Source organism: Oncorhynchus clarkii, chromosome 23, assembly GCF_045791955.1.
Source record: "Oncorhynchus clarkii lewisi isolate Uvic-CL-2024 chromosome 23, UVic_Ocla_1.0, whole genome shotgun sequence".
In the NCBI taxonomy this organism is placed as follows: domain Eukaryota; kingdom Metazoa; phylum Chordata; class Actinopteri; order Salmoniformes; family Salmonidae; genus Oncorhynchus; species Oncorhynchus clarkii.
This window is the reverse complement of record NC_092169.1, coordinates 26042760-26065521: the sequence shown is the minus strand read 5'-3', so window position 1 is coordinate 26065521 and position 22762 is coordinate 26042760. Positions and strand designations below refer to the sequence as shown.

Below are 22762 nucleotides of genomic sequence, written 5' to 3'. Positions count from 1 at the left end.
GTAATGTTTAATGGCCTTTGAGCACCGATACGTTTTATCTATAACTTCTCTTCATATGACAAGGGTTAAAAAGGATTTGCCAGTAGATTGTTGACTTGATTCATGATGACTACTATTAGCTAAGATTGTGAAAGTATTTACCTTTATTTAACTAGGCAAGTCAGTTAAGAACAGATTCTTATTTTCAATGACAGCCTAGGAACAGTGGGTTAACTGCTTGTTCAGGGATGAATGACCTTGTCAGCTCGGGGGTTTGAACTTGCAACCTTCCAGTTACTATTCCAACACTCTAACCATTAGGCTACCCTGTCACCTTAGTATGTTGACATGATCAGTCCAATCAAAGCTACTTTACATAAAATTACTTTAAATCATGTTATATCTGTGGCCAATGACCTTGAGCCTTCTTGGATGGGCACTTCTAATATAACACCCGAAGGGAGAGAATTTTCAAGGTCTCCTCTTACACTTGGCAGTGATGTAGTCCCCATGAGTGACAGAACACTGAGCCAATCACGGCGCAACGCTCCGTATTTGAAAGCACTGAACTAGGCTGAAACACCTGCATTTGGAGCTGCCTTACTCAAGAAAACAAAAAAGAAAACAAAGGAGACCATGTTTGTATGTGGCTTTATTAACTCTGATATATTATTTTTTACATTGTTTGCAAATTGTTATGTGACACATATGAATGCAAAAATAACATGTTAGATTGTTGAAGAGAGGGAAAAATTGAAGTGTAGGGTCATTGAGGTTGGACGGGATTTTGGGGATGGGGCCAGGGTCTATAAGACGTTAGTATGACTCTTTTTTATTTTCTCAGAAGTACTTGAGTTAAGTAGGAGGATTTTGAGCCAATGTTGTAAACCGTGAACGACCACACACACTCCAGTAAAGTAGGTAGCAGCATGCACCTTTAATGTTTGTTTGCAGACCGCCATTATCATTATTGAATAAAAATATAAATGCAACAATTTGAAATCAGTCAATTGAAATTAACATAACATTTTCTGACAAAAGCTCAGGTTGACATAACTGCAATCAGCATGCCAATTGCACACTCCCTCAAAATTTGAGACATCTGTAGCATTGTGTTTTGTGACAAAACTGCATGTTTTAAGATGCCTTTTAGTGTCCCCAGCACAAAGTACACCTGTGTAATGATCATGCTGTTTACTCAGCTTCTTGATATGCCACACCTGTCAGGTGGATTAATTATCTTGGCAAAGGAGAAATGCTCACTAACAGGGATGTAAACATTTGTGCACAAAATTTGAAAGAAATAAGCTTTTTGTATGTATGGAACATTTCTGGGGTCTTTTATTTCAGCTCATGAAACATGGGACCAACACTTTACACATTGCATTTATAATTTTTTCTTCAGTATAAGTTGTTGAGTCAAATATACTGTATCCATTTTAAGTCTACATTTAGCAAAAATGTTCTTATACATTTTGGGCAGTTAGCTGGCTAACTCATTGGAACAGCGCCCAGTTAAGGTGTTCTCGTTCATAGGTTCGGTTTGCTCCAAGCAGAACTCGGCTAGGCGAAGTGAACGGCTGCGCTCGCATATTCGTTTAGAATACATTCATTTGAAAAACGAGAATATGGTGGCAATATTACTTTTGTCATTCTTAAGACGCCATAGCCAGTACATTCCTCAAATTAGTCCGAATGAATCTAAGATAACTCAAATGTGTAATTAATTTTCCAGAGGTCTTAGTTGCGCAACTTTTCATCCAAGATGATCGGTACAGTATATCTCAAGTGAAAAAATGTCCATGAACTAGTAGTCTGCAATTGAATGACAACACACTTCATTGAAGACTCCCGACTGTTGACCAATCACAGACGAAGGGGCATAGACGTCAGCTAGCAAACTTCAGCTTGCCACAAGAAAAATTTGGTTGAACAGTCAGGAAAAAAACCTGCCGAATGCTGCTGAACACCAAAATGAACAAAAACAATTGTCATATATGCAAACTGTTTAACGTTGGGTGACAAAAATAACCAGAGGGGTCACAGTCAGCGAACGGTTCTAAAAACAGAAATAACTTCAATCGAGTGCAAACAAAAATAGAAAACAAGTGCAAATAGTAAAATGAATTAATAGAACTGCCTCAGTTTCTGTAGATAGGATTTGTCTTTTGCATTGTGCAACAAAGTGCATGAAAAAAAACTAATAATGTAACGTTTCTTCACTTGAAGTGATTTACCTGAGAAAAAACACGCAGACAGTTGGGTTAATGGCACCCTATTCTCTGGTTAAAAGGGAATAGGGCGCCATTTTGGATTCAGCTTTAGTCTAGTCTAGATGACAGTTGGCCTAGACCGGTACAATTATATATGGATGCAGCCGGGTTGTCTTCCGTTGCAGTCTTCTTCTCTGGTTTCTCTCAGTCTCCCTTCATTCTTCACCTTTCTCCTCCATCTCTGAATCTTTCTCTAAATTGCCTCTCTCCTCAGTCTCTCCTTCAGTCGGTCCTTTCCTTCCCTCCTCCACTGCTGCTGCTTCCCTTTTTTCTGTGACCCTCTCCTCCGCCTTGACTACTGTCCATTTTTCCTCCATGTCCTCCATCTTTCGTTCCTCACCTGACTCCTCTAACGTAAGTTCCATCCGCTCCTCTTCCTCCTCTTCCAACTCATCCATCTTCAGCAACTTCTCCTCCCCTCCTAGAATCTCCTTCTCCATGGCCAAAGCCTTTTCTGCAATCCTCTCCTCCTTATCCTCCTCTTCTCCTTTCACCACTTTCCCCTCTTCATCCTCCATGGCCAAGTATTTTTCTGGTGTCTCTCGTCTTTCATCCTCCATGGACAAAGCCTTTTCTGCAATCCTCTCCTCGTCTTCTCCTTTTCCTTCCACCCCTTCTCCCTCCAACTCCATGACAGTCTCCTCATCCTCTCTCTCCTCTTCTCTCTCCCTGTGGGAGTGTTTGCTCTCCTGGCTGCTGCTCACTGCGTCCTCAGGCAGAGGCTGCCAGTAGTCATACAGTTTACCCTGGAGGCAACAGACGTATTGCATTACTATAAAACACATCACACTGCTATCAAACATGAATTACTACAGCTTACCCTGGAGGGAGGGAACATACATTATTACAGCAGTTTCTCTCTGCAATGATAAATACACAGAATTAAACCAAACACAGCTCTGCGATACCATAGCTTACCCTGGCAGTACTTCCCAGCAGTATATAAACTCAGCAAAAAAAGAAACCTCTCACTGTCAAGTATTTTGGCTGCGTTTATTTTCAGCAAACTTAACATGTGTAAATATTTGTACGAACATAAGATACAACAACTGAGACAAACTGACAAGTTCCATAGACATGTGACTAACCTGAAATTGGATAATGTGTCCCTAAACGAAGGGGGGGGGGTACTAAGTACTACAGCGCATCTCCTCCTCATGGACTGCACCAGATTTGCCAGTTCTTGCTGTTAGATGTTACCCCACTCTTCCACCAAGGCACCTGCAAGTTCCCGGACATTTCTGGGGGGGGAATGGCCCTAGCCCAGAATGAGCAGTATGGCTGGTGGCATTGTCAGGATGAGCCTGCAGGAAGGGTACCATATTAGGGAGGAGGATGTTTTCCCTGTAACGCACAGCGTTGAGATTCCCTGCAATGACAACAAGCTCAGTCCGATGATGCTGTGAAACACCTCTCCATACCATGACGGACCCTCCACCTCGATCCCGCTCCAGAGTACAGGCCTCAGAGTGAAGCTCATTTCTTTGACGATAAACGCGAATCCGACCATCACCCCTGGGGAGACAAAACCGCGACTATTCAGTGAAGAGTACTTTGTGCCAGTCCTGTCTGGTCCAGCGACGGTGGGTTTGTGCCAATAGGCGACGTTGTTGCCGGTGATGTCTGGTGAGGACCTGCCTTACAACAGGCCTACAAGCCCTCAGTCCAGCCTCTCTCAGCCTACTGTGGACAGTCTGAGTACTGATGGAGGGATTGTATGTTCCTGGTTTAACTCGGGTAGTTGTTGTTGCCATCCTGTACCTGTCCTGCAGCTGTGATGTTTGAATGTACCGATCCTGTGCAGGTGTTGTTACACGTAGCCTGCCACTGCGAGGATGATCAGCTGTCCATCCTGTCTCCCTTTAGCTCTGTCTACGGCGTCTCACAGTACGGACATTGCAATTTATTGCCCTGGCCACATCTGCAGTCCTCATGCCTCCTTGCAGCATGCCTAAAGCACGTTCACACATATGAGCAGAGACCCTGGGAATCTTTCTTTTGGTGTTTTTCAGAGTCAGTAGAAAGGCCTCTTTAATGTCGTAAGTTTCCATAACTGTGACCTTAATTGCCTACCATCTGTAAGCTGTTAGTGTCTTAATGACCGTTCCACAGGTGCATGTTCATTAATTGTTTATGGTTCATTGAACAAGCATGGAAAACAATGTTTAAACCCTTTACAAATGAAGATTTGTGAAGTTATTTGGATTTTTACAAATTTGCTTTGAAGGACAGGGTCCTGAAAAAGGGATGTTTATTTTCTTGCTGAGTTTAGAACACTTCTAGCTATGTCTTTATGTACTGTAGTTATGCCATGGTCTACCTGGAGAGGCCTGGTTCTCTGGACCAGCACCTGCCACTTGGTGTAGATCCTGGCTACAAAGTCTTTCACCTGGAGAGAGGGGGAGGGAGAAAGAAAGACGAGAAAGATAGAGCGGAGAGAGAGAGAGGAAGTGAGCGTAAGGGGGGGTGTTAAGAGCAGTTTAACCAGAGAGACCATATCATTAATGCATTTATGTGGGTTACAGATCCATTGAAACGTCTATACGGAAGGAGTGACCACATACCTTGCTCCTGTACAGCATCTTCTCACTCTCCCTGATGTCACACTTGATGTGTTTCTCCAGCTCAGCACATAGCAACAACAACTGGTTCTTCTGCTCCGGAGGGAAGAACTCAAAGTTGGTGGCTTCGTTAGCCAGGGCCAGGAGGCTGTAGCAGAGGTAGTAAGCCTAAAAACAACATGTTCATTAGGCACCAAACGGAAGTACACTGACTGAACCGGGGAGGGACTACTTGGATTATTGGTCCAATAAAAAAATATTTTTGTTGAAATCACTGTTCATTGTCTGCCCTAATGAACAAAACCCTAGTACTCCTGATTTACATGAACAACAGGGGTGTACTAATTAGGAACCAGACGGAAGCAAACAAACCTAAGCTGGGAGTGACTAGCTGCTGCACTTGTCCAATAAGAAACGTGTTTTGTTGCATAAACATTTTCTGTTGCAAAATGACCCGTATATACCCTGGTAAATAACCCTTTGCTGACCTGCTGGTCCAGAGAGGCACAGTCCTCTTCCTCCTCTTCCCTCTCTCTGTGTGCGTTTTGACTCCTCCTGAAGGAGGTGGCCAGGCCCCGGAGGAGTGAGGATGGGCGCATGCGGGGGAGGTACCGACGCAGGTCTGACAACTGGAACTCTGTATTGGAGGGCCTGTAAGTGCATCTGATGTTCAGCAGCTTGGAGATGGCCGACACACTGAGGTGTCTCCTGAGTTGCTTGCCGCGAATGTTGTCTGGCAGTAGCTGGACCAACCAGCGCAGGTTGTGGTGGTCATCACTCAGGTCAATCAGCGACATGCAGATCCTGGGCAGCTACAGGATGAAACAGGAGATAGATCAACATCAGAAAAAAAACACACAAGTGACATGAGTTTACCTAGCGAAGGAAAGAAAGGTCAACCTAGAGAAAGAAGAACAAAATCGTGACATTGTCTCGGTTTAGGAGGGGAATTCCCTTTTCAACCTCATGTATTAAATCACCAGTGTCTACTTTTGTGAAAATGGTGCATGTCTACATTCAGCAGCTAAAAAGATAAGGTCCTAAACAAGTCCTCGAAGACATGATCATAGTAGGATTTTAAAAAATGTCAGCGTCCGAAATCGTTCTTGCCTACTACTTACTGAAACTACATGCTGTGTATCATACAACATAGGCTACTACTTACATTGTACTGTGGAGTTAAATTGAAAGCAGTAAGCAACACATAACATATGAGGCTCATTCATTCTGAGAATGCATCAAAATGTGCAATTGCATCGATTCCCGCCATTTGTTCATTTTGGTATAGCGCGTCATACTGTGATTATCAGCTGTTGTCAGCTTACCTTTATTTAACTAAGCAAGTCAGTTAAGAACAAATTCTTATTTACAATGACGGCCTAGGAACAGTGGGTTAACTGCCTTGTTCAGGGGTAGAACAACAGATTTTTACCTTGTCAGCTCAGGGATTCGATCTTGCAACCTTTTGGTTACTGGCCCAACGCTCTAACCACTAGACTACCTGCCGTCCCAATCACACGTGGGTCTGGAAATAATTATATTCCTCCATATTGTGCTCCAAATTCTATTAGATGAAAAGCCGAAATGAGTATGACATCCTGGAATTTAAAGTACTCAAACATCTAAATTTGACATACAATAAAAACATTCAATTTCTGCATTCCCAAAATGCCTACTATTTATAACGGAAGTACGAGTATTCAGACATGGCCAGTGATTTTCAAAACCCGCAATGCTTTCCAGCCAGAGGGAGGGCATTTCCCTGCTCCCCATGTAACCACATGTTTATTCAAATGTTTTTACTTTCACCACATCATATTGAACTTTTTCACTTTGGGCTCAATTCAATCCGTAGTGCTGAAGAGCTGCACTACAGCTCGATAGAAATATAAAAGGTAATGCTCCCCACGTTAGAAGAGACAGCAGTCACGGTAAACGATGCATTAGTCAGCTCAAATCGGAAATGACCTTTATATTTCGATCGTGCTGTTTCGCTGAACTTCAGCGATACCGACTGAATAGAAATATTTCTCTTTACAAAACAGATGTGATGTTTTCACATGTATGGTGCTGGAAATAATGAATTACATTTTGGAAAGTGGTGGAATTGCCCTTTAAGTATTGTTGCGCTTAATTAGACGGCTGACACAGGCAAGTCAGAGATTAAGTTTGAAAGGCTGAGGCGGGGACTGAACCCACAACCATAGGGGTTGTACATGACTGTTTTTTACTGGACCACGCAGGAGAAAGAAATTAAAGGTTGACTGACCATGACATCCCAGTCCCTGATGCTGCTGATCAGGTTGCGCAGTAGAGAGCGGAGGTGCTCAGTGGGCTGGAGGGTGAGCTGTGTGTCTAAGCCCACTCTGCTCACCACCGTCAGGAGTAACAACAGTTCTCCGTCACTGTAGGCCCGCGGGCACAACGACGTACAATGAGACAGGTACTTGATGACGCTATCAAAGTTGTGTTCAGGGAAAGTGCTGAGCTCCTTCTTACTGGACAGGCTCTCTGTGCTGATCTGGAAGCCCTCTCTACACAGACAAACACACAGGTAATTATCAGTCTATCATCACATTTTTATGAACAAAGTTTATATTGACACATGCTTACAGCAGGTCTCCCTCGGTGAACGGGGGTTGTAGGTTCTCCAGGGGGAACAGGGTGACGAAGGGAACCCCCATGTTCATGAAGACCAGGGTCACGTCTCCAACACTGGGCACCCACACCTCAAAGCGCTCATTCTTATTCAGCATCATGTGTTCAGCAGCGGAGCAGGCAATATCTTTGAGGGCCTTTAGTACCTGATGACAGGTCAGCTTGTCTGAGTGGACTGACACCATCTACAGGAGGGAGGGAAAGATAGATAGTCAAAAGTCTTTCTTTAAGCCATCCTCATTTGATTAACCCCCCTCCCCTAAAAACACATTTCATACCACGAGAGAGAGAAAGACAGATCCATCCATTGATACATTTAATTCAAGCAATTATTCAAACAAATCTATTTGTAAAAGGAGGTGTGGAAGAGTACCTGGAAGAGCCAACGGGCCACCTGGGGAGGGCAGGGGGAGGAGCGGTAGGCTCTCTGGATCAGCTCGGAACTGACATGGGACCTGAACTGGTCTGGAGTGGACCTGCGAGATACCAAGGGGGAGGGAGAGAGAGAAAATGAGGGTTATGGGAGCAAGAGAGGTTAGAACTAAACATTGAACTGCCTCTCTTTCAGCCTGTTCACTCACACAAAAAGTCTTACCAGAGTAGTGTTTTCTGTGCGGTGTCTCGAGGGGAGACATTACAGTGTCTCAGCTGCAGTGTGTGTTGGCTGAAAAGACGACCAAAGTTGTCCAGGCTAAACATCGCTTCGCCGGGGTGCAGGTCCCGGATGGCACTGGAGACCACCGAGAAACGCTGCAGGAACTCCCTGGGCGGAGAAGAATGTGGAATTGTGGTCATTTCACCCTTTCCCAGTGGTCTCCAAACTGTTGTTGTCGTGCCTCCTCTGTTGTTACTTTTGTTTGTGTGAAATGGCCTCTTCTATGTTCTCGGTGCTCTCCTACTCTGCATTTAAGTGTGTATGTGTGTGTGTTAAGCGTATGTGCTGTTACCTCTGCTGGTGGGAGATGGCCGCCTCCATGTTCTCTGCGCTCTCATCCTCCTCCTCCTCCTCCGCCAGTCTCAGCAGGTTCTCCTCACAGGACAGACGCAGCTTCGTCTCCATCTCCTTAGACCTTGGGGGAATAACCATGACATTGCACACATTATGACATAGTACGCATCCGATATGACATAGAAGTCTTGTTGAAGCAATGCAGAGACCTCTACATCTCCTTAAACAAGGGGGGTGGGGGGTGGAGACAACAAGGACAGAACAATGCCATGTCACGTTGTTATTTTAAAGCAATGCAGTGATTTTGCCATCACCTTGACCCACATGGAGAAAATAGCACCTATAATAGTCAGGTATGATAAAGCAATACCTTTGAATGCTCTCCTTTTCCTTCAGCATCTCGTCCAGGTTGTTCCTGTAACTCGTGGGTTTGGCTTTAGACGTCACAGGCTGCCAGAGAGAACACACAAACGTCACCCCCTCATTTAGACCGAGTTCATACTAGTGTAACACACTAATATTGTTAGTGACGACTTGGGATATGTAGTCCACTATTTTTCTGCACCTCAAATGAGTAATTTGAATTTTTATAACCTTCTACTGTAGGTTAACGAAACACAACCAAACGACATGCTAGAAAGTAGCTGCTACATTGTTGCTATACTGCACATTTAAGCCTACTTCAAAACTGGAAAATTACAATGAGTAAATACACATTTAAACAATAATCTTGAGTCCCAAATGGCACCCCATTCCCCGCATAGAGCATTACTTTTGACCAGGGTCCATAGGGACACCATTTGGAACACAGCCCTAAGAAAGTAGCATTTTACCAGCTGGCTGTGGTGTCGGGGCCCAACAGGGGTGCTGGGTGCAGTGAAGGTTCCTTTCTCTGGGGTGTCTGGGGGGCGGGCGGTACGGTCCAGGATCTGCTGCAGGGATGGCAGCTCGTCCTCACTGCTGCTACTGCTGCTGGCCTGAGATAGCTCCAACTCTAGACCCAGGTCGAGGCCTAGGCCCAGCTCCACATCCAGAGGGTCCTCCTCCAGAAATATCAGACTTTTCTGGGGATTGTCCATCTTGCTTCTTTTTTCTCCTTCTTCAAGGAATGATAAACTCTTCTGGTCTCCTTCCTTCCTCTTTTCACCCTCCTTTCCTTTTCGGTCCAGTCGTGAGGTGGGAGAAGGGAGGAAAGGAGAGCGGGTGCTGGCTTTGAAGTCTGCAGTCCCCATGTTAAACAACTCGTCCTTACACAAGGATGAGGACTTTGCGGAGGCTGAGAGGGGGATAGTTTTCAGGGCAGAAGACTCATTATTGAGGTTGGCATGCTCATCCATAGGTGACTCCAAGCCTGCTGAAGGAATACCAGGCGATCTGGGTCCTGCCTCTGTCTTAACAGACTCATCCGCAAACAGTCTCACAGCGGGAAAAGTAGGACTCGTTTTCAGTTTGGAGGCATCATCCTCCATTGTAACAGACTCATCCTTAGGGGATGATGGCTTCCCTGAGGAAGTGCAGGTGATGGTCCTGTATGAGGCGGTCTTTAATTTAGTCAAGTCAGTCCCGCACGACTCCAGCCTTAAAAAAGAGGGAGAGTAGATGTTAGGGCCCAGGAGTAGTTTAGAGGGGTCCACTGCCGCTACCTTACAGGGAAAGATATTGGGGCCAGAGATTCGCTCCAAGGGGGAGATTTGGGGGATTTCTCTGGGGCTTGTTACAGAGGTGGGCCGCAGTCTTTTAGAAGCACCACAGACTTTAGCCGACACACCACACACAAGAACCTTGTGTACAGAGGGCGACCCGCCTCCTCTCTGGGGACTGGAGGAAAAGGTCGCTGCTCTCGACAGGCTAGAGGTTATGGGGTCAGGAGTGAAAAGGTCAATCAAGTCATCCGGCAAGGCCGACATTCCCCGGGGGCGAGTGACGTTTCGGTTCTGTGCCAATCTGAGATGGCGCAGAGAACTAGAGCAGCTGGAGTATGAGCTGTGAGACCTCGAGACAGGTTTGGGGGTTCTTCTGTCGGGGCGACCTGTCGCTTCTCTTCCTCTACTCTCTGGCGCGCTTGCTCTGCCCTCTTTCCCTCTGCTGCATTCTCCTCTACTAGCACTTTTGACAGGCAAGTTCGCTGGGTGACCGGATTGGAGATTACTACCACTATAAACAGATTGAGGGTTGACAGATTGATGATTCATTCCACTGTATCTACACTGAGGATTGCTATTCTCCCTCACACTGTTCCTGCATGGTGGTTGTCCTCGGTTGTTAAAGACCTGCCTCACAGGCTTGGGTGTGGGGAGTGGAGAAGTAGGAACAATCTCCATCCCTCTCGCCATCCCTCCCTCCGTCTTCTTAGGGGTGAGACGCTCCTTCAAACTCAGAATAGGACCTGAGTTCAGACTGTTTTTCATGAAGACTTTCTTCAGGTAGGATGGGCTGGGGGGGGGGGGGGGGTATTTACAACAGAGCATTTAGCAATCGCAAACCAGACTACATAGACAAAATATCACAATCAGCAAGATGTACAGCTTTTCAATCATTATTTCAATTGATGATATATTCATTGATTCATGTAAAAAAAAAAAAAAAAAATAGAAATGCCTTATGAGCCTAGATAGTACAATTATCTAACTTATCATAACCCAAAATATAAGGTTGGCTTACTCCATTGTCTGTCTTTCTGTAGCAATTTTCACAAGTAAACTTCATGCAAAGTTAACCCTAATAGTAATTGCCCAATGGGGACAAATCAAGTTTTAAAATGTTTATTTCACCTTTATTTAACCAGGTAGGCCAGTTGAGAACAAGTTCTCATTTACAACTGCGACCTGGCCAAGATAAAGCCAAGCAGTGCGACAAAAACAACAGTTACACAAACAAACGTACAGTCAATAACACAAAAGAAAAGAAAAATAGAAAAGTCTATGTAGTGTTTGCAAATGTAGAAGAGTAGAGGGGTAAGGCAATAAATCGGCCATAGAGGCTAAAATAATTACAATTTAGCATTAATACTGGAGTGATAGATGTGCAGGTAGAGATACTGGGGTGCAAAATAGCAAGAGGGTAAGTAATAATATGGGGATGAGGTAGTCGGTTGTGCCATTTACAGATTGGCTGTGTACAGGTACAGTGATCGGTAAACTGCTCTGACAGCTGATGCTTAAAGATTTTTGCAATTCGTTCCAGTCATTGGCAGCCAAAGGAAGTGTTGGCTTTGGGGATGACCAGTGCAATATACCTACTGGAGCGCGTCCTACAGGTGGGTGTTGCTATGGTGACCAGTGAGCTGAGGTAAGGCTTCACCTAGGCTTCACCTAGCAAAGACTTGTAGATGACCTGGAGCCAGTGGGTTTGGCGATGGATATGTAGTGAGGGCCAGCCAATAAGAGCATACAGGTCGCAGTGGTGGGTAGTATATGGGGCGTCAGTGATAAAATGGATGGCACTGTGATAAGACTACATCCAGTTTGCTGAGTAGTGTTGGGGGCCATTTTGTAAATGACATCGCCGAAGTCAAGGATCGGCAGGATAGTCAGTTTTACGAGGGTATGTTTGGCGTGTGAGGCTTTGTTGCACAATAGGAAGCCAATTCTAGATTTAATTTTGGATTGAAGATGCTTAATGTGAGTCTGGAAGGAGAGTTTACAGTCTAACCAGACATCTAGGTATTTGTAGTTGTCCACATATTCTAGGTCAGAACCGTCCAGAGTAGTGATGCTAGACGGGCGGGATGGTGCGGGCAGCAATCGTTTGAAGAGCATGCACAGTTTTACTAGCATTTAAAAGCAGTTGGAGGCCACGGAGGGAGTGTTGCATGGCATTGAAGCTCGTTTGGAGGTTTGTTAACACAGTGTCCAATGAAGGGCCAGATGTATACAGAATGGTGTCGTCTGCGTAGAGGTGGATCAGAGAATCACCAGCAGCAAGAGCGACATTGATACAGTGGGGCAAAAAAGTATTTAGTCAGTCACCAATTGTGCAAGATCTCCCACTTCAAAATATGAGAGGCCTGTAATTTTCATCATAGGTACACTTCAACTATGACAGACAAAATGAGAAAAAAAAATCCAGAAAATCACATTGTAGGATTTTTTATGAATTTATTTGCAAATTATGGTGGAAAATAAGTATTTGGTCAATAACAAAAGTTTCTCAATACTTTGTTATATACCCTTTGTTGGCAAGGTTTTCACACGGTTTTCACACACTGTTGCTGGTATTTTGGCCCATTCCTCCATGCAGATCTCCTCTAGAGCAGTGATGTTTTGGGACTGTTGCTGGGCTACACGGACTTTCAACTCCCTCCAAAGATTTTATATGGGGTTGAGATCTGGAGACTGGCTAGGCCACTCCAGGACCTTGAAATGCTTCTTACGAAGCCACTCCTTCGTTGCCCGGGCGGTGTGTTTGGGATCATTGTCATGCTGAAAGACCCAGCCACGTTTCATCTTCAATGCCCTTGCTGATGGAAGGAGGTTTTCACTCAAAATCTCACGATACATGGCCCCATTCATTCTTTCCTTTACACGGATCAGTCCTCCTGGTCCCTTTGCAGAAAGACAGCCCCAAAGCAAAGTAGGTATGGCGTTCTTTGGATGCAACTCAGCATTCTTTGTCCTCCAAACACGACGAGTTGAGTTTTTACCAAAAAGTTATATTTTGGTTTCATCTGACCATATGACATTCTCCCAATCTTCTTCTGGATCATCCAAATGCTCTCTAGCAAACTTCAGACAGGCCTGGACATGTACTGGCTTAAGCAGGGGGAACACGTCTGGCACTGCAGGATTTGAGTCCCTGGCGACGTAGTGTATTACTGATGGTAGGCTTTGTTACTTTGGTCCCAGCTCTCTGCAGGCCATTCACTAGGTCCCCTCGTGTGGTTCTGGGATTTTTGCTCACCGTTCGATCATTTTGACCCCACGGGGTGAGATCTTGTGTGGAGCCCCAGATCGAGGGAGATTATCAGTGGTCTTGTATGTCTTCTATTTCCTAATAATTGCTCCCACAGTTGATTTCTTCAAACCAAGCTGCTTACCTATTGCAGATTCAGTCTTCCCAGCCTGGTGCAGGTCTACAGTTTTGTTTCTGGTGTCCTTTGACAGCTCTTTGGTCTTGGCCATAGTGGAGTTTGGAGTGTGACTGTTTGAGGTTGTGGACAGGTGTCTTTTATACTGATAACAAGTTCAAACAGGTGCCATTAATACAGGTAACGAGTAGAGGACAGAGGAGCCTCTTAAAGAAGAAGTTACAGGTCTGTGAGAGCCAGAAGTCTTGCTTGTGTGTAGGTGACCAAATACTTATTTTCCACCATAATTTGCAAATAAATTCATTAAAAATCCTACAATGTGATTTTCTGGATTTTTTTTCTCATTTTGTCTGTCAAAGTTGAAGTGTACCTATGATGAAAATTACAGGCCTCTCATCTTTTTAAGTGGGAGAACTTGCACAATTGGTGGCTGACTAAATACTTTTTTGCCCCACTGTATATACAGAGAAAAGGAGTCGGCCCGAGAATTGAACCCTGTGGCACCCCCATAGAGACTGCCAGAGGTCCGGACAACAGGCCCTCCGATTTGACACACTGAATTCTATCTGAGAAGTAGTTGGTGAACCAGGCGAGGCAGTCATTTGAGAAGCCAAGGCTTTTGAGTCTGCCGATAAAAATGCGGTGATTGACTAGTCGAAAGCCTTGGCCAGGTCGATGAAGACGGCTGCACAGTACTGTCTTTTATCGATGGCAGTTATGATATTGTTTAGTACCTTGAGCATGGCTGAGGTTCACCCATGACCAGTAAACCAAATTGCATAGTGGAGATGGTACGGTGGGATTTGAAATGGTCGGTGATCTGTTTATTAACTTGGCTTTCGAAGATTTTAAAAAGGCAGGGCAAGATGGATATAGGTCTATAACAGTTTGGGTCTAGAGTGTCTAACCCTTTGAAGAGGGGGATGAGCGCGGCAGCTTTCCAATCTTTGGGGATCTCAGACGATACAAAAGAGGTTGAATAGGCTAGTAAATAGGGGTTGCAACAATTTCAGCGGATAATTTTTAGGAAGAGAGGGTCCACGTTGTGTTGAATGTCTACCCTTCTCACCTGGCTGTTCCATAGGATGGGTGACTGGTACAGATAGGGGCTGGGCTTGAGTTTGGCCTATAGTCCTCCGGACGCTGTTTCTTATTGGCCATTTCCTCCCCTTTCGTTCTCTCCTCCAAGTCTGGGTTTCTACCCCTCTTCTGCGACAGGGATTTGGTGCCTACTGGTGGGAGAAAGCATCATCAGCATCAAAAACAACAACTCGAATAGTTCAAAAAGTAAAATACTATAGAATGAGTAAGTGGGTTCTAGAAAGGCCCTTCAATAGATGTGAAAACGTTAAAATTAAATGTTTTCATAAAACGAGGGGGAAAAGTCCTTTAACGCACATTACAATAAAACAGAGTCCCACTAGATTACAACTCTATTTTTCCATTAGCTAACTGCTGCACTTCATGCGAAGTTAGCCAGAATTTACATGGTTTACTACTCTCAACAAATCATTAGTCAAATGACAGAGGGACATCAGAAACGACTATACTTATCTGCATCAGCATTGTTACTGTATAAAAACAACAGTGAAACATAATTTGGAGATGGTTACCCTACTGATTTGTTCATAGACTACATTTACACAGGTTCAGTAATCTATTCAGCAATCTAAACTAAGAGGTCTAGGATGTGCTCGTTATTTTACATAAGTTAGGTATAATTTGTACCTGAAGTGAACAGTTTGCTAGTTTGAGTGGTTCCTCTGTGGTCCAGGGAACCACCACTCTGCGGAAAAACAAACATATTAGTCATTTATATTATACAGAGCGATTTACAGGTATGAGTGCGTACATTTTTGTACTGGTCCCCTGTGGGTATCGAACCCACAACCTTGGTGTTGCAAGCACCATGCTCTACCAACTGAGCCAATATCAACATCAGTAGATGGGTTTTCCTCCAAATGGTGACAGATTTCACGCAAATATTCTCAAATCTGCATTAAGACCAATAGTCACATTTTTCCAACAGAGAAGTTTCCATCCAATTGACTTGTTGCCGATTAAAAAGGCTGTGCATGACGACGTAGTGCACATAAAATAACTTTTGCAGTTAAATAAAATATACAAGTTAAATGGGTTTCCATCGCATTTGTCATAACAAATGTTGAGTTATATAACAAAGGTGCCCACTCTGGTCTTGATAGGTGCTCTCTAACCCAATGGTTCCCAGACTGTGTGGCGGGGCACAGTGTGTCATGAACAGTGCTTGTGCCCATAGAAATAGATGTGGGGTGCTGGATGTTCCCCAATGCTGGAAGGGGGACCTGGGTGAAACATTTTGGGAACCCCTAGCCAACAGCTTGCAGATACAGTGCAGGTAAGTTGCCAACATGAGATTATTTTTATTTGTCAAACGGCAGCCAAGCATCAATCGTCAAGTCACCAAAATAAGACTTCATATTTATTGGGAAGGAGCACCAAGCTCATCACTGTGCACTTTCACCACCCTGTGAAGTTCATCATAACTTATTTTATCTGTAGCCTAATAAACTGCATGCTTTCCCAAGTTGTAGAGGGAGGACCAGACATGTCATTGCCCAACTCCAAATTTACTTCGATATGATGGTTATTACATCAATATTAGTGCATAAAGGAGTTTCCACCTCCATTTCACAAAAAGATGCCACCTTGTATAGCGTATTTTGTTTTATCAACATTTGGAAAGTTTACCGACAAATGTGCTGTTTCCATCAAGCCTGTCGTGAATGTTTTTTTATTCCACATAAAAAAGGTTGGATGGAAAACTTATTATTGAATTGTAATTATTGAACTGTGTAAGGTGAGAGTTTAGATTATGGTCTGTGTTTGTATCTGCTGCTGACACCACGTTTCAGGATCAATATAGATCTTTATCCATCTACCTGCTGTGGATTGACAGGGCTAAACATGGTGTGTGACAGTGGACAACCGTTCTTCATTGTGTCCTTCCTGTCGTCACCTGCTGTGTACTGGGGGGTAGACTGAAGGGGCAAGCCAGCAGTAAACAGAGCACTAGAGCTTCCAACATTACTGTTGCCTGATCCCGTACCAACCCTAGGGTCCAAGGTTATACTCCTAGAGGGGTTAGAGGTCACAGGGCTGTGGGAAGTCTGTATCTTCCTGGTGATGGGATTTGTTAAGTTGGCCTTGCCATCCTTGGCTTCATCCCCACCTCCACCCCCAGAAGCTCGGTGGTGCACCCCTGGCAGTTGGGGAGGGTGAGGTCCAGGAGAGGGCTTGGCCCTCACTGGGTTCAGTCCTGGGCTTGTCAAGGGTGGCACTCGTTTTGGCAGGGGGTGCGTGTTCGGGTTGGACAGGCATCCGCGGGGCTGAGAGGGTTTCATGGGGGTCACCTGGAGGTAGGAGGCGGCCGGGGAGGGTTTGGGACCAGGCAACCCTAGAGGGATGACATCTTTGACTGCAAACACAGGACGAAGAACGACACAGGTGTGAGCAAATAAACCAGCAGAGATATAACCCAGCACCATATGGATGAACCATCCCCTCCCAGTGTACCACAAGTTTGCTCAAAAGAAAAACGTACACTGTATTAATGCAGGTTAACAGCCCAAAAGCATTTTGTGGCCCACCACTATACGAAGGGCAACAAGATACCATAAATTGGTTAATAATAACTAAAATCAAGTATTTTCAGAATACAGGGAAAGTGAGCATGTAATAGTTCTGAGTTTGAGCCCAGAATAATCATGTAAGCTATATAGTTTGTTATGGTTATTGTGCCAAGGTGTCAAACAAAATCCACAAAGCCAGAGACAAAGAAACAGACACCACGCAGAAGCAGCCAGGATTTTGACGCAGTTCAAGGGTTAGTGTAACCATAACACCAAATGACACAACAATGAAGCATTATGCTGTAGCCTGTTATTGCTCCCAGTCACAACCCAATAAAATAAAAAAAAGACATTATCTGTTTCGCACCCACATTGGTGCAGGGTAGCCTAGTGGTTAGTGTTGGACTAGTAACCGGAAGGTTGCAAGTTCAAATCCCCGAGCTGACAAGGTACAAATCTGTCGTTCTGCCCCTGAACAGGCAGTTAACCCACTGTTCCTAGGCCGTCATTTAAAATAAGAATTTGTTCTTAACTGACTTGCCTAGTTAAATAAAGGTAAAATAAAAGATTCTATATACAGCTGAAGTCAAATTTACATACACCTTAGCCAAATACATTTAAACTCAGTTTCACAATTCCTGACATTTAATCCTAGTAAAAATTCCGTCTTAGGTCAATTAGGATCACCACTTCAATATAAGAATGTGAAATGTCAGAATAATAGTAGAGAATGATTTATTTCAGCTTTTATTTCATTCATCACATCCCCAGTGGGTCAGAAGTTTACATACACTCAATTAGTATTTGGTAGCATTGCCTTTAAATTGTTTCACTTGGATCAAACGTTTCGTGTCGCCTTCCACAAGCTTCCCACAATAAGTTGGGGGGAATTTTGGCCCATTCCTCCTGACAGAGCTGGTGTAACTGAGTCAGGTTTGTAGGCTCCTTGCTCGCACATGCTTTTTCCATTCTGCACACAAATTTTCTAAAGGATTGAGGTCATGGCTTTGTGGTGGCCACTCCAATACCTTGACTTTGTTGTCATTAAGCCATTTTGCCACAACTTTGGAAGTATGCTTGGGGTCATTGTCCATTTGGAAGACCCATTTGCAACCAAGTTTTAACTTCCTGACTGATGTCTTGAGATGTTGCTTCAATATATCCACATAATTTTCCATCCTCTTGATGCCACCTATTTTGGGAAGTTCCCCAGGCCCTTCTGCAGCAAAGCACCCAAACAACATGAAGCTGTCACCCCCGTGCTTCACGGTTGGGATGGTGTTCTTCAGCTTGCAAGCCTCCCCCTTTGTCCAAACATAACAATGGTCATTATGGCCAAACAGTTCTATTTTTGTTTCATCAGACCAGAGGACATTTCTCCAAAAAGTACAATCTTTGTCCCCATGTGCAGTTGCAAACCGTAGTCTGGCTATTTTTATGGCGGTTTTGGAGCAGTGGCTTCTTCCTTGCTGAGCAGACTTTCAGGTTATGTCAATATAGGACTTGTTTTACCGTGGATATAGATACTTTTGTACCCGTTTCCTCCAGCATCTTCACAAGGTCCTTTGCTGTTGTTCTGGGATTGATTTGCACCATCTCTAGGAGACAGAACACGTCTCCTTCCTGAGCGGTATGACGGCTGCGTGGTCCCATGGTGTTTATACTTGCATACTATTGTTTGTACAGATGAACGTGGTACCTCCAGGCGTTTGGAAATTGCTCCCAATGATGAACCAGACTTGGAGGTCTACAATTTTTTTCTGAGGTCTTGGCTGATTTCTTTCGATTTTCCCATGATGTCAAGCAAAGAGGCACTGAGTTTGAAGGTAGACCTTGAAATACAGCCACAGGTACATCTCCAATTGACTCAAATTACATCAATTAGCCTATCAGAACCTTCTAAAGCCATGACATCATTTTCTGGAATTTTCCAAGCTGTTTAAAGGCACAGTCAAATGAGTGTATGTAAACTTCTGACCCACTGGAATTGTGATACAGTGAATTAAACGTGAAATAATTTGTCTGTAAACAATTGTTGGAAAAATGACTTGTGTCAAGCACAAAGTAAATGTCCTAACTGACTTGCCAAAACTAGTTTGTTAACAAGACATTTGTGGAGTGGTTGAAAAACTAGTTTTAATGATTCCAACCTAAGTTTATGTAAACTTCTGACTTCAACTGTAAGTACAATCTCACTCCGTTACATTAGCATGTGACAATGCCTGAGGCAGCCACACGAAGCAGCAGGCACCACAGTTATCTGCGTGTAGTGAAATCATGTGTGTTTGTATATAGATAGGTTGCCTGAGTTCAGTGTTGTTTCATCAGTTGTCAAGATCTGAAACTCACCAATACTGCCTTTTGGAGACAAGTAGTCTGCAATTGATCTGTAACAACAGACAAAAGTCAGTCAAGAAGTTATTCCCCAAAAAGTCAGGTTCAACATGATGCTTTATTTTAGTCAATTAAACATTGAAAATGGCATACAATAAGTCATTCATACAATGGAAAGAGCAACCTGACCTTGGCAACGTATTTCATTTTTTTTAAACCTTTAACTAGGCAAGTCAGTTAAGAACAAATTCTTATTTACAATGACTACCTATACTGAAGTAGATGAGTTACACCTGTCAAACCTGTCTCGCTCACATACTTGTGCATTAACTAGGACACTAATAGTAAGTTGGCTAGTTAGGCCTAATTGACAATAACACATTAAGTCTACAAAGCAATGTGTTTCACTCGTTAACTTAGTCTTAGCATTTAAAAAAAAAAAAATCGTCTACAACGCAACACGTTTGGGTTTTTAGCTTGCTACTCTAGCAACCAAATATTCTGTCGACTTGTAATATATTGCTATCTACTGTAGCTAGCTAGCACTCCACTAGCTAGGTGACGTTAGATAGCTCCCAATGTTAATTCGACTTCCGCCAGGAACATCTAGCTAGCTAGGTTACATATCTGTATGTGAGATGACTAACTTACAAAGCTAGTAATTACTAGTTATCACTAACAAGTCAAAAAGTTGACAAGCTCACAATGGTTAGCTTGGTGGTTAGTTTGTTGCACAATCCCGTCACAGATAGAACAATGAGACAGATGTTTCACCGGATGTATAAATCTGAAGCATCCGGTTGACGTTTCCACTGAGGAAGACCAGTGGGAGAAATGAATTTGGGCCGCCCTACAAATGTTATCATCGATTAAACATTTGATCTCGATACAGTTTTTCTCTATCCAAAACTACCTGTTACGAACACAATGGGCTAAGTTTAGTAGACTTTACCCTTTGCCAAATTGTATAAAAAGTGCGTTGGTTAGGAGTGCACGTTCCAATTGGATTATTGCACACGCACACAGAGTAGGCGTTCCCTAACGGAAATGTGCAACGCCCCAATAGGATCTCGCTAGCTCGTGCTTGGCTCTGCCCACCAGCTTACTTGTTCTGCCCACTATCATTCATGTGCTCCCATTGGAAAGGACAGTTAGTGGTATATCTTTTGTTAGTTATAAACAATCTTAGGTAGCGTTAGCTAGCATTATTTAGCTAGCTAGCTATATCTTCTGGAACGCAGTTAGTTTCTTACCTCCCATTTCCTTCAGATTGTATTTTTCTCATTTCTCAAGTTTTAATTTAAATTGACTTCGCTATGTATTTGTTTCCGTATCAGACTATCAATAATGATACTTTACTTCCTTTCACTCTCCCGCCTGCAGTAAAGTTGTCATGATACCCGCCATTTTTGTTAATTTCCACAATGGGTGGGTCTAAACATGAATGCGGATTGGTTAAAACCGCATTTAAACCAGTGTCTATTCCACAAATTACCACCGGCTAAATCTATTATATGAAAATGCCTATTTACACTGTTCCATCTGACTGCGCAATCCACTGTCTCATCATCACATCCAGGCCATTTATAAACTTGATCTCCAATGTAAAAACCATTTAGACATTCTCACATTTCATTTTCAACCGCGGAGATTTGTATAAAACTAGCTGTCTGTCTCTTGACATTTGCTACATTGTTTCAATATTCAAATTCGATCTCCAGCTGTTGCATAGTAATGAATGTGGCTGGCAGTCGAAATCATGAATCAGCATAATTTGTATGGATATATACAATGAACTGACGTGACCGTAAATTCGCCGTGGTTGGCTAGCTAACAAAGCAAGGGATAAGAACGTTACCAGCCAGTATGGCAATGGAACATTTAGAACGAACAACTGGGTCTTGTCCATAGATACAGAGCAAGAAGATTTGACTGGGTCGTGTCTCTTGGGTAGAAACCCTAGATGTCTGTCGGGATTATACCTTGTGGAAGGATGCAATATACTTAACAAAAATATAAACGCAACAATTTCTTGGGTAGCATCCCTAGATTTCTGCGGATTATACCTTGTGGAAGGATGCAATATACTGAACAAAAATATAAACGCAACAATTTAAAATATTTTGCTGTGTTACAGTTCATATGAGGAAATCAGTCAATTGAAATAAATACCGTAGGCCCTATTCTATGGATTTCACATGACTGGGAGCCAGGCCCAGCAAATCAGAATGCGTATTTCCCTGACAAAGGGGCTGTATTACAGACAAAAATACTGTTCAGTACCCCACCCTCCCTCTCTGATGATCCCACAGGTGAAGAAGCCGGAAACTGTGTGCAGGCTTTTGTTTCAGCCCACCACTAGCACACATGATCTGACTAATTCTGTTCATGAACAGTTGATGATTTCAAAACAGGTGTATTAGTGAAAGGCTGTAACAAAACCCTGCACACCCTGTGGCTCTCCAGAGATCACTGTTCTCGGTCCTGGGCTGGCGTGGTTACACGTGGTCTGTGGTTGTGATGCCGATTGGACTAACAGGCAAATTCTCTAAAATTACATTGGAGACGGCTTATGGTAGAGAAATGAACATGTAATTATCTGGAAACAGCTCTGGTGGACATAACTGCATTCAGCATGCCAATTGTAAGCTCCCTCAAAATGTAAGAAATATGTAGCATGAAAAACCTGCACATTTTAGAGTGGCCTTTTATTGTCCCCAGTACAGGATGCACCTGTGTAATAATGCTGTTTAATCAGCTTATTGATATGCCACACCCATCACGTGGATGGATTATTTTGACAAAGGGTAAAATGCTCACAAAACAGGGATGTATACAAATTTGTGCACAAAATGAGAGAAATAAGCATTTTGGGTGTATTGAAAATGTCTGGGATTTTTTAATTCAGCTCATGAAACATGGCACCAGCACATTGCGTTTATATTTCTGTAGTGGTGGAAAAAGGACCCAATGTCATACTTGAGTAAAAGTAAAGAGATCTTAATAGAAAATGACAAATGTCACCCAGTAAAATTCTGATTGAGTAAAAGTCTAAAAGTATTTGGTTTAAATAAAATTATAAATCATTTCAAATTCCTTAAATTAAAGCAACCCAGATGGCACAATTTAACATTTTTTTTTTTTTTACAGAAAGCCAGGGGCACACTAACACTCAGACACAGTTTACAAACAAAGCATGTGTGTTTAGTGAGTCCACCAGGTCAGCGGCAGTAGGGATGTTCGGTTGATAAGTGCGTGAATTTGACTATTGTCCTATTCTGCTAAGCATTCAAAATGTAATGAGTACTTTTGGGTGTCAAGAAAAATGTACAGAGTAAAAAGTACAATATTTTAAGGAATGTAGCAAAGTA

The 22762-nt window shown here is 43.4% G+C and overlaps 1 protein-coding gene across 10 annotated transcripts; it reads right to left on the bottom strand.

Moving 5' to 3' along the window:
• Nucleotides 1–618: 618 nt before the first annotated feature.
• Nucleotides 619–20821, bottom strand: LOC139381160 (SMC5-SMC6 complex localization factor protein 2-like). Of its 10 annotated transcripts, none has more exons than XM_071124528.1 (16): nucleotides 20645–20821; nucleotides 19407–19444; nucleotides 16368–16903; nucleotides 15175–15232; nucleotides 14516–14678; nucleotides 9254–9998; nucleotides 8791–8870; nucleotides 8419–8541; nucleotides 8067–8234; nucleotides 7845–7947; nucleotides 7427–7656; nucleotides 7083–7347; nucleotides 5302–5625; nucleotides 4817–4981; nucleotides 4573–4641; nucleotides 619–2998 (listed from the first exon to the last, which is right to left on the bottom strand). In XM_071124528.1, exons 1-16 carry the CDS (start codon nucleotides 20674–20676, stop codon nucleotides 2408–2410), a joined length of 3690 nt encoding a protein of 1229 aa, XP_070980629.1. In that variant the 5' UTR covers nucleotides 20677–20821; the 3' UTR covers nucleotides 619–2407. The 10 variants fall into 10 exon arrangements, with proteins under 10 accessions (XP_070980629.1, XP_070980623.1, XP_070980622.1 ...); XM_071124522.1 differs by having other exon boundaries at nucleotides 9254–10853; nucleotides 14516–14675; XM_071124521.1 differs by having other exon boundaries at nucleotides 9254–10853; nucleotides 20645–20817.
• Nucleotides 20822–22762: the final 1941 nt, after the last annotated feature.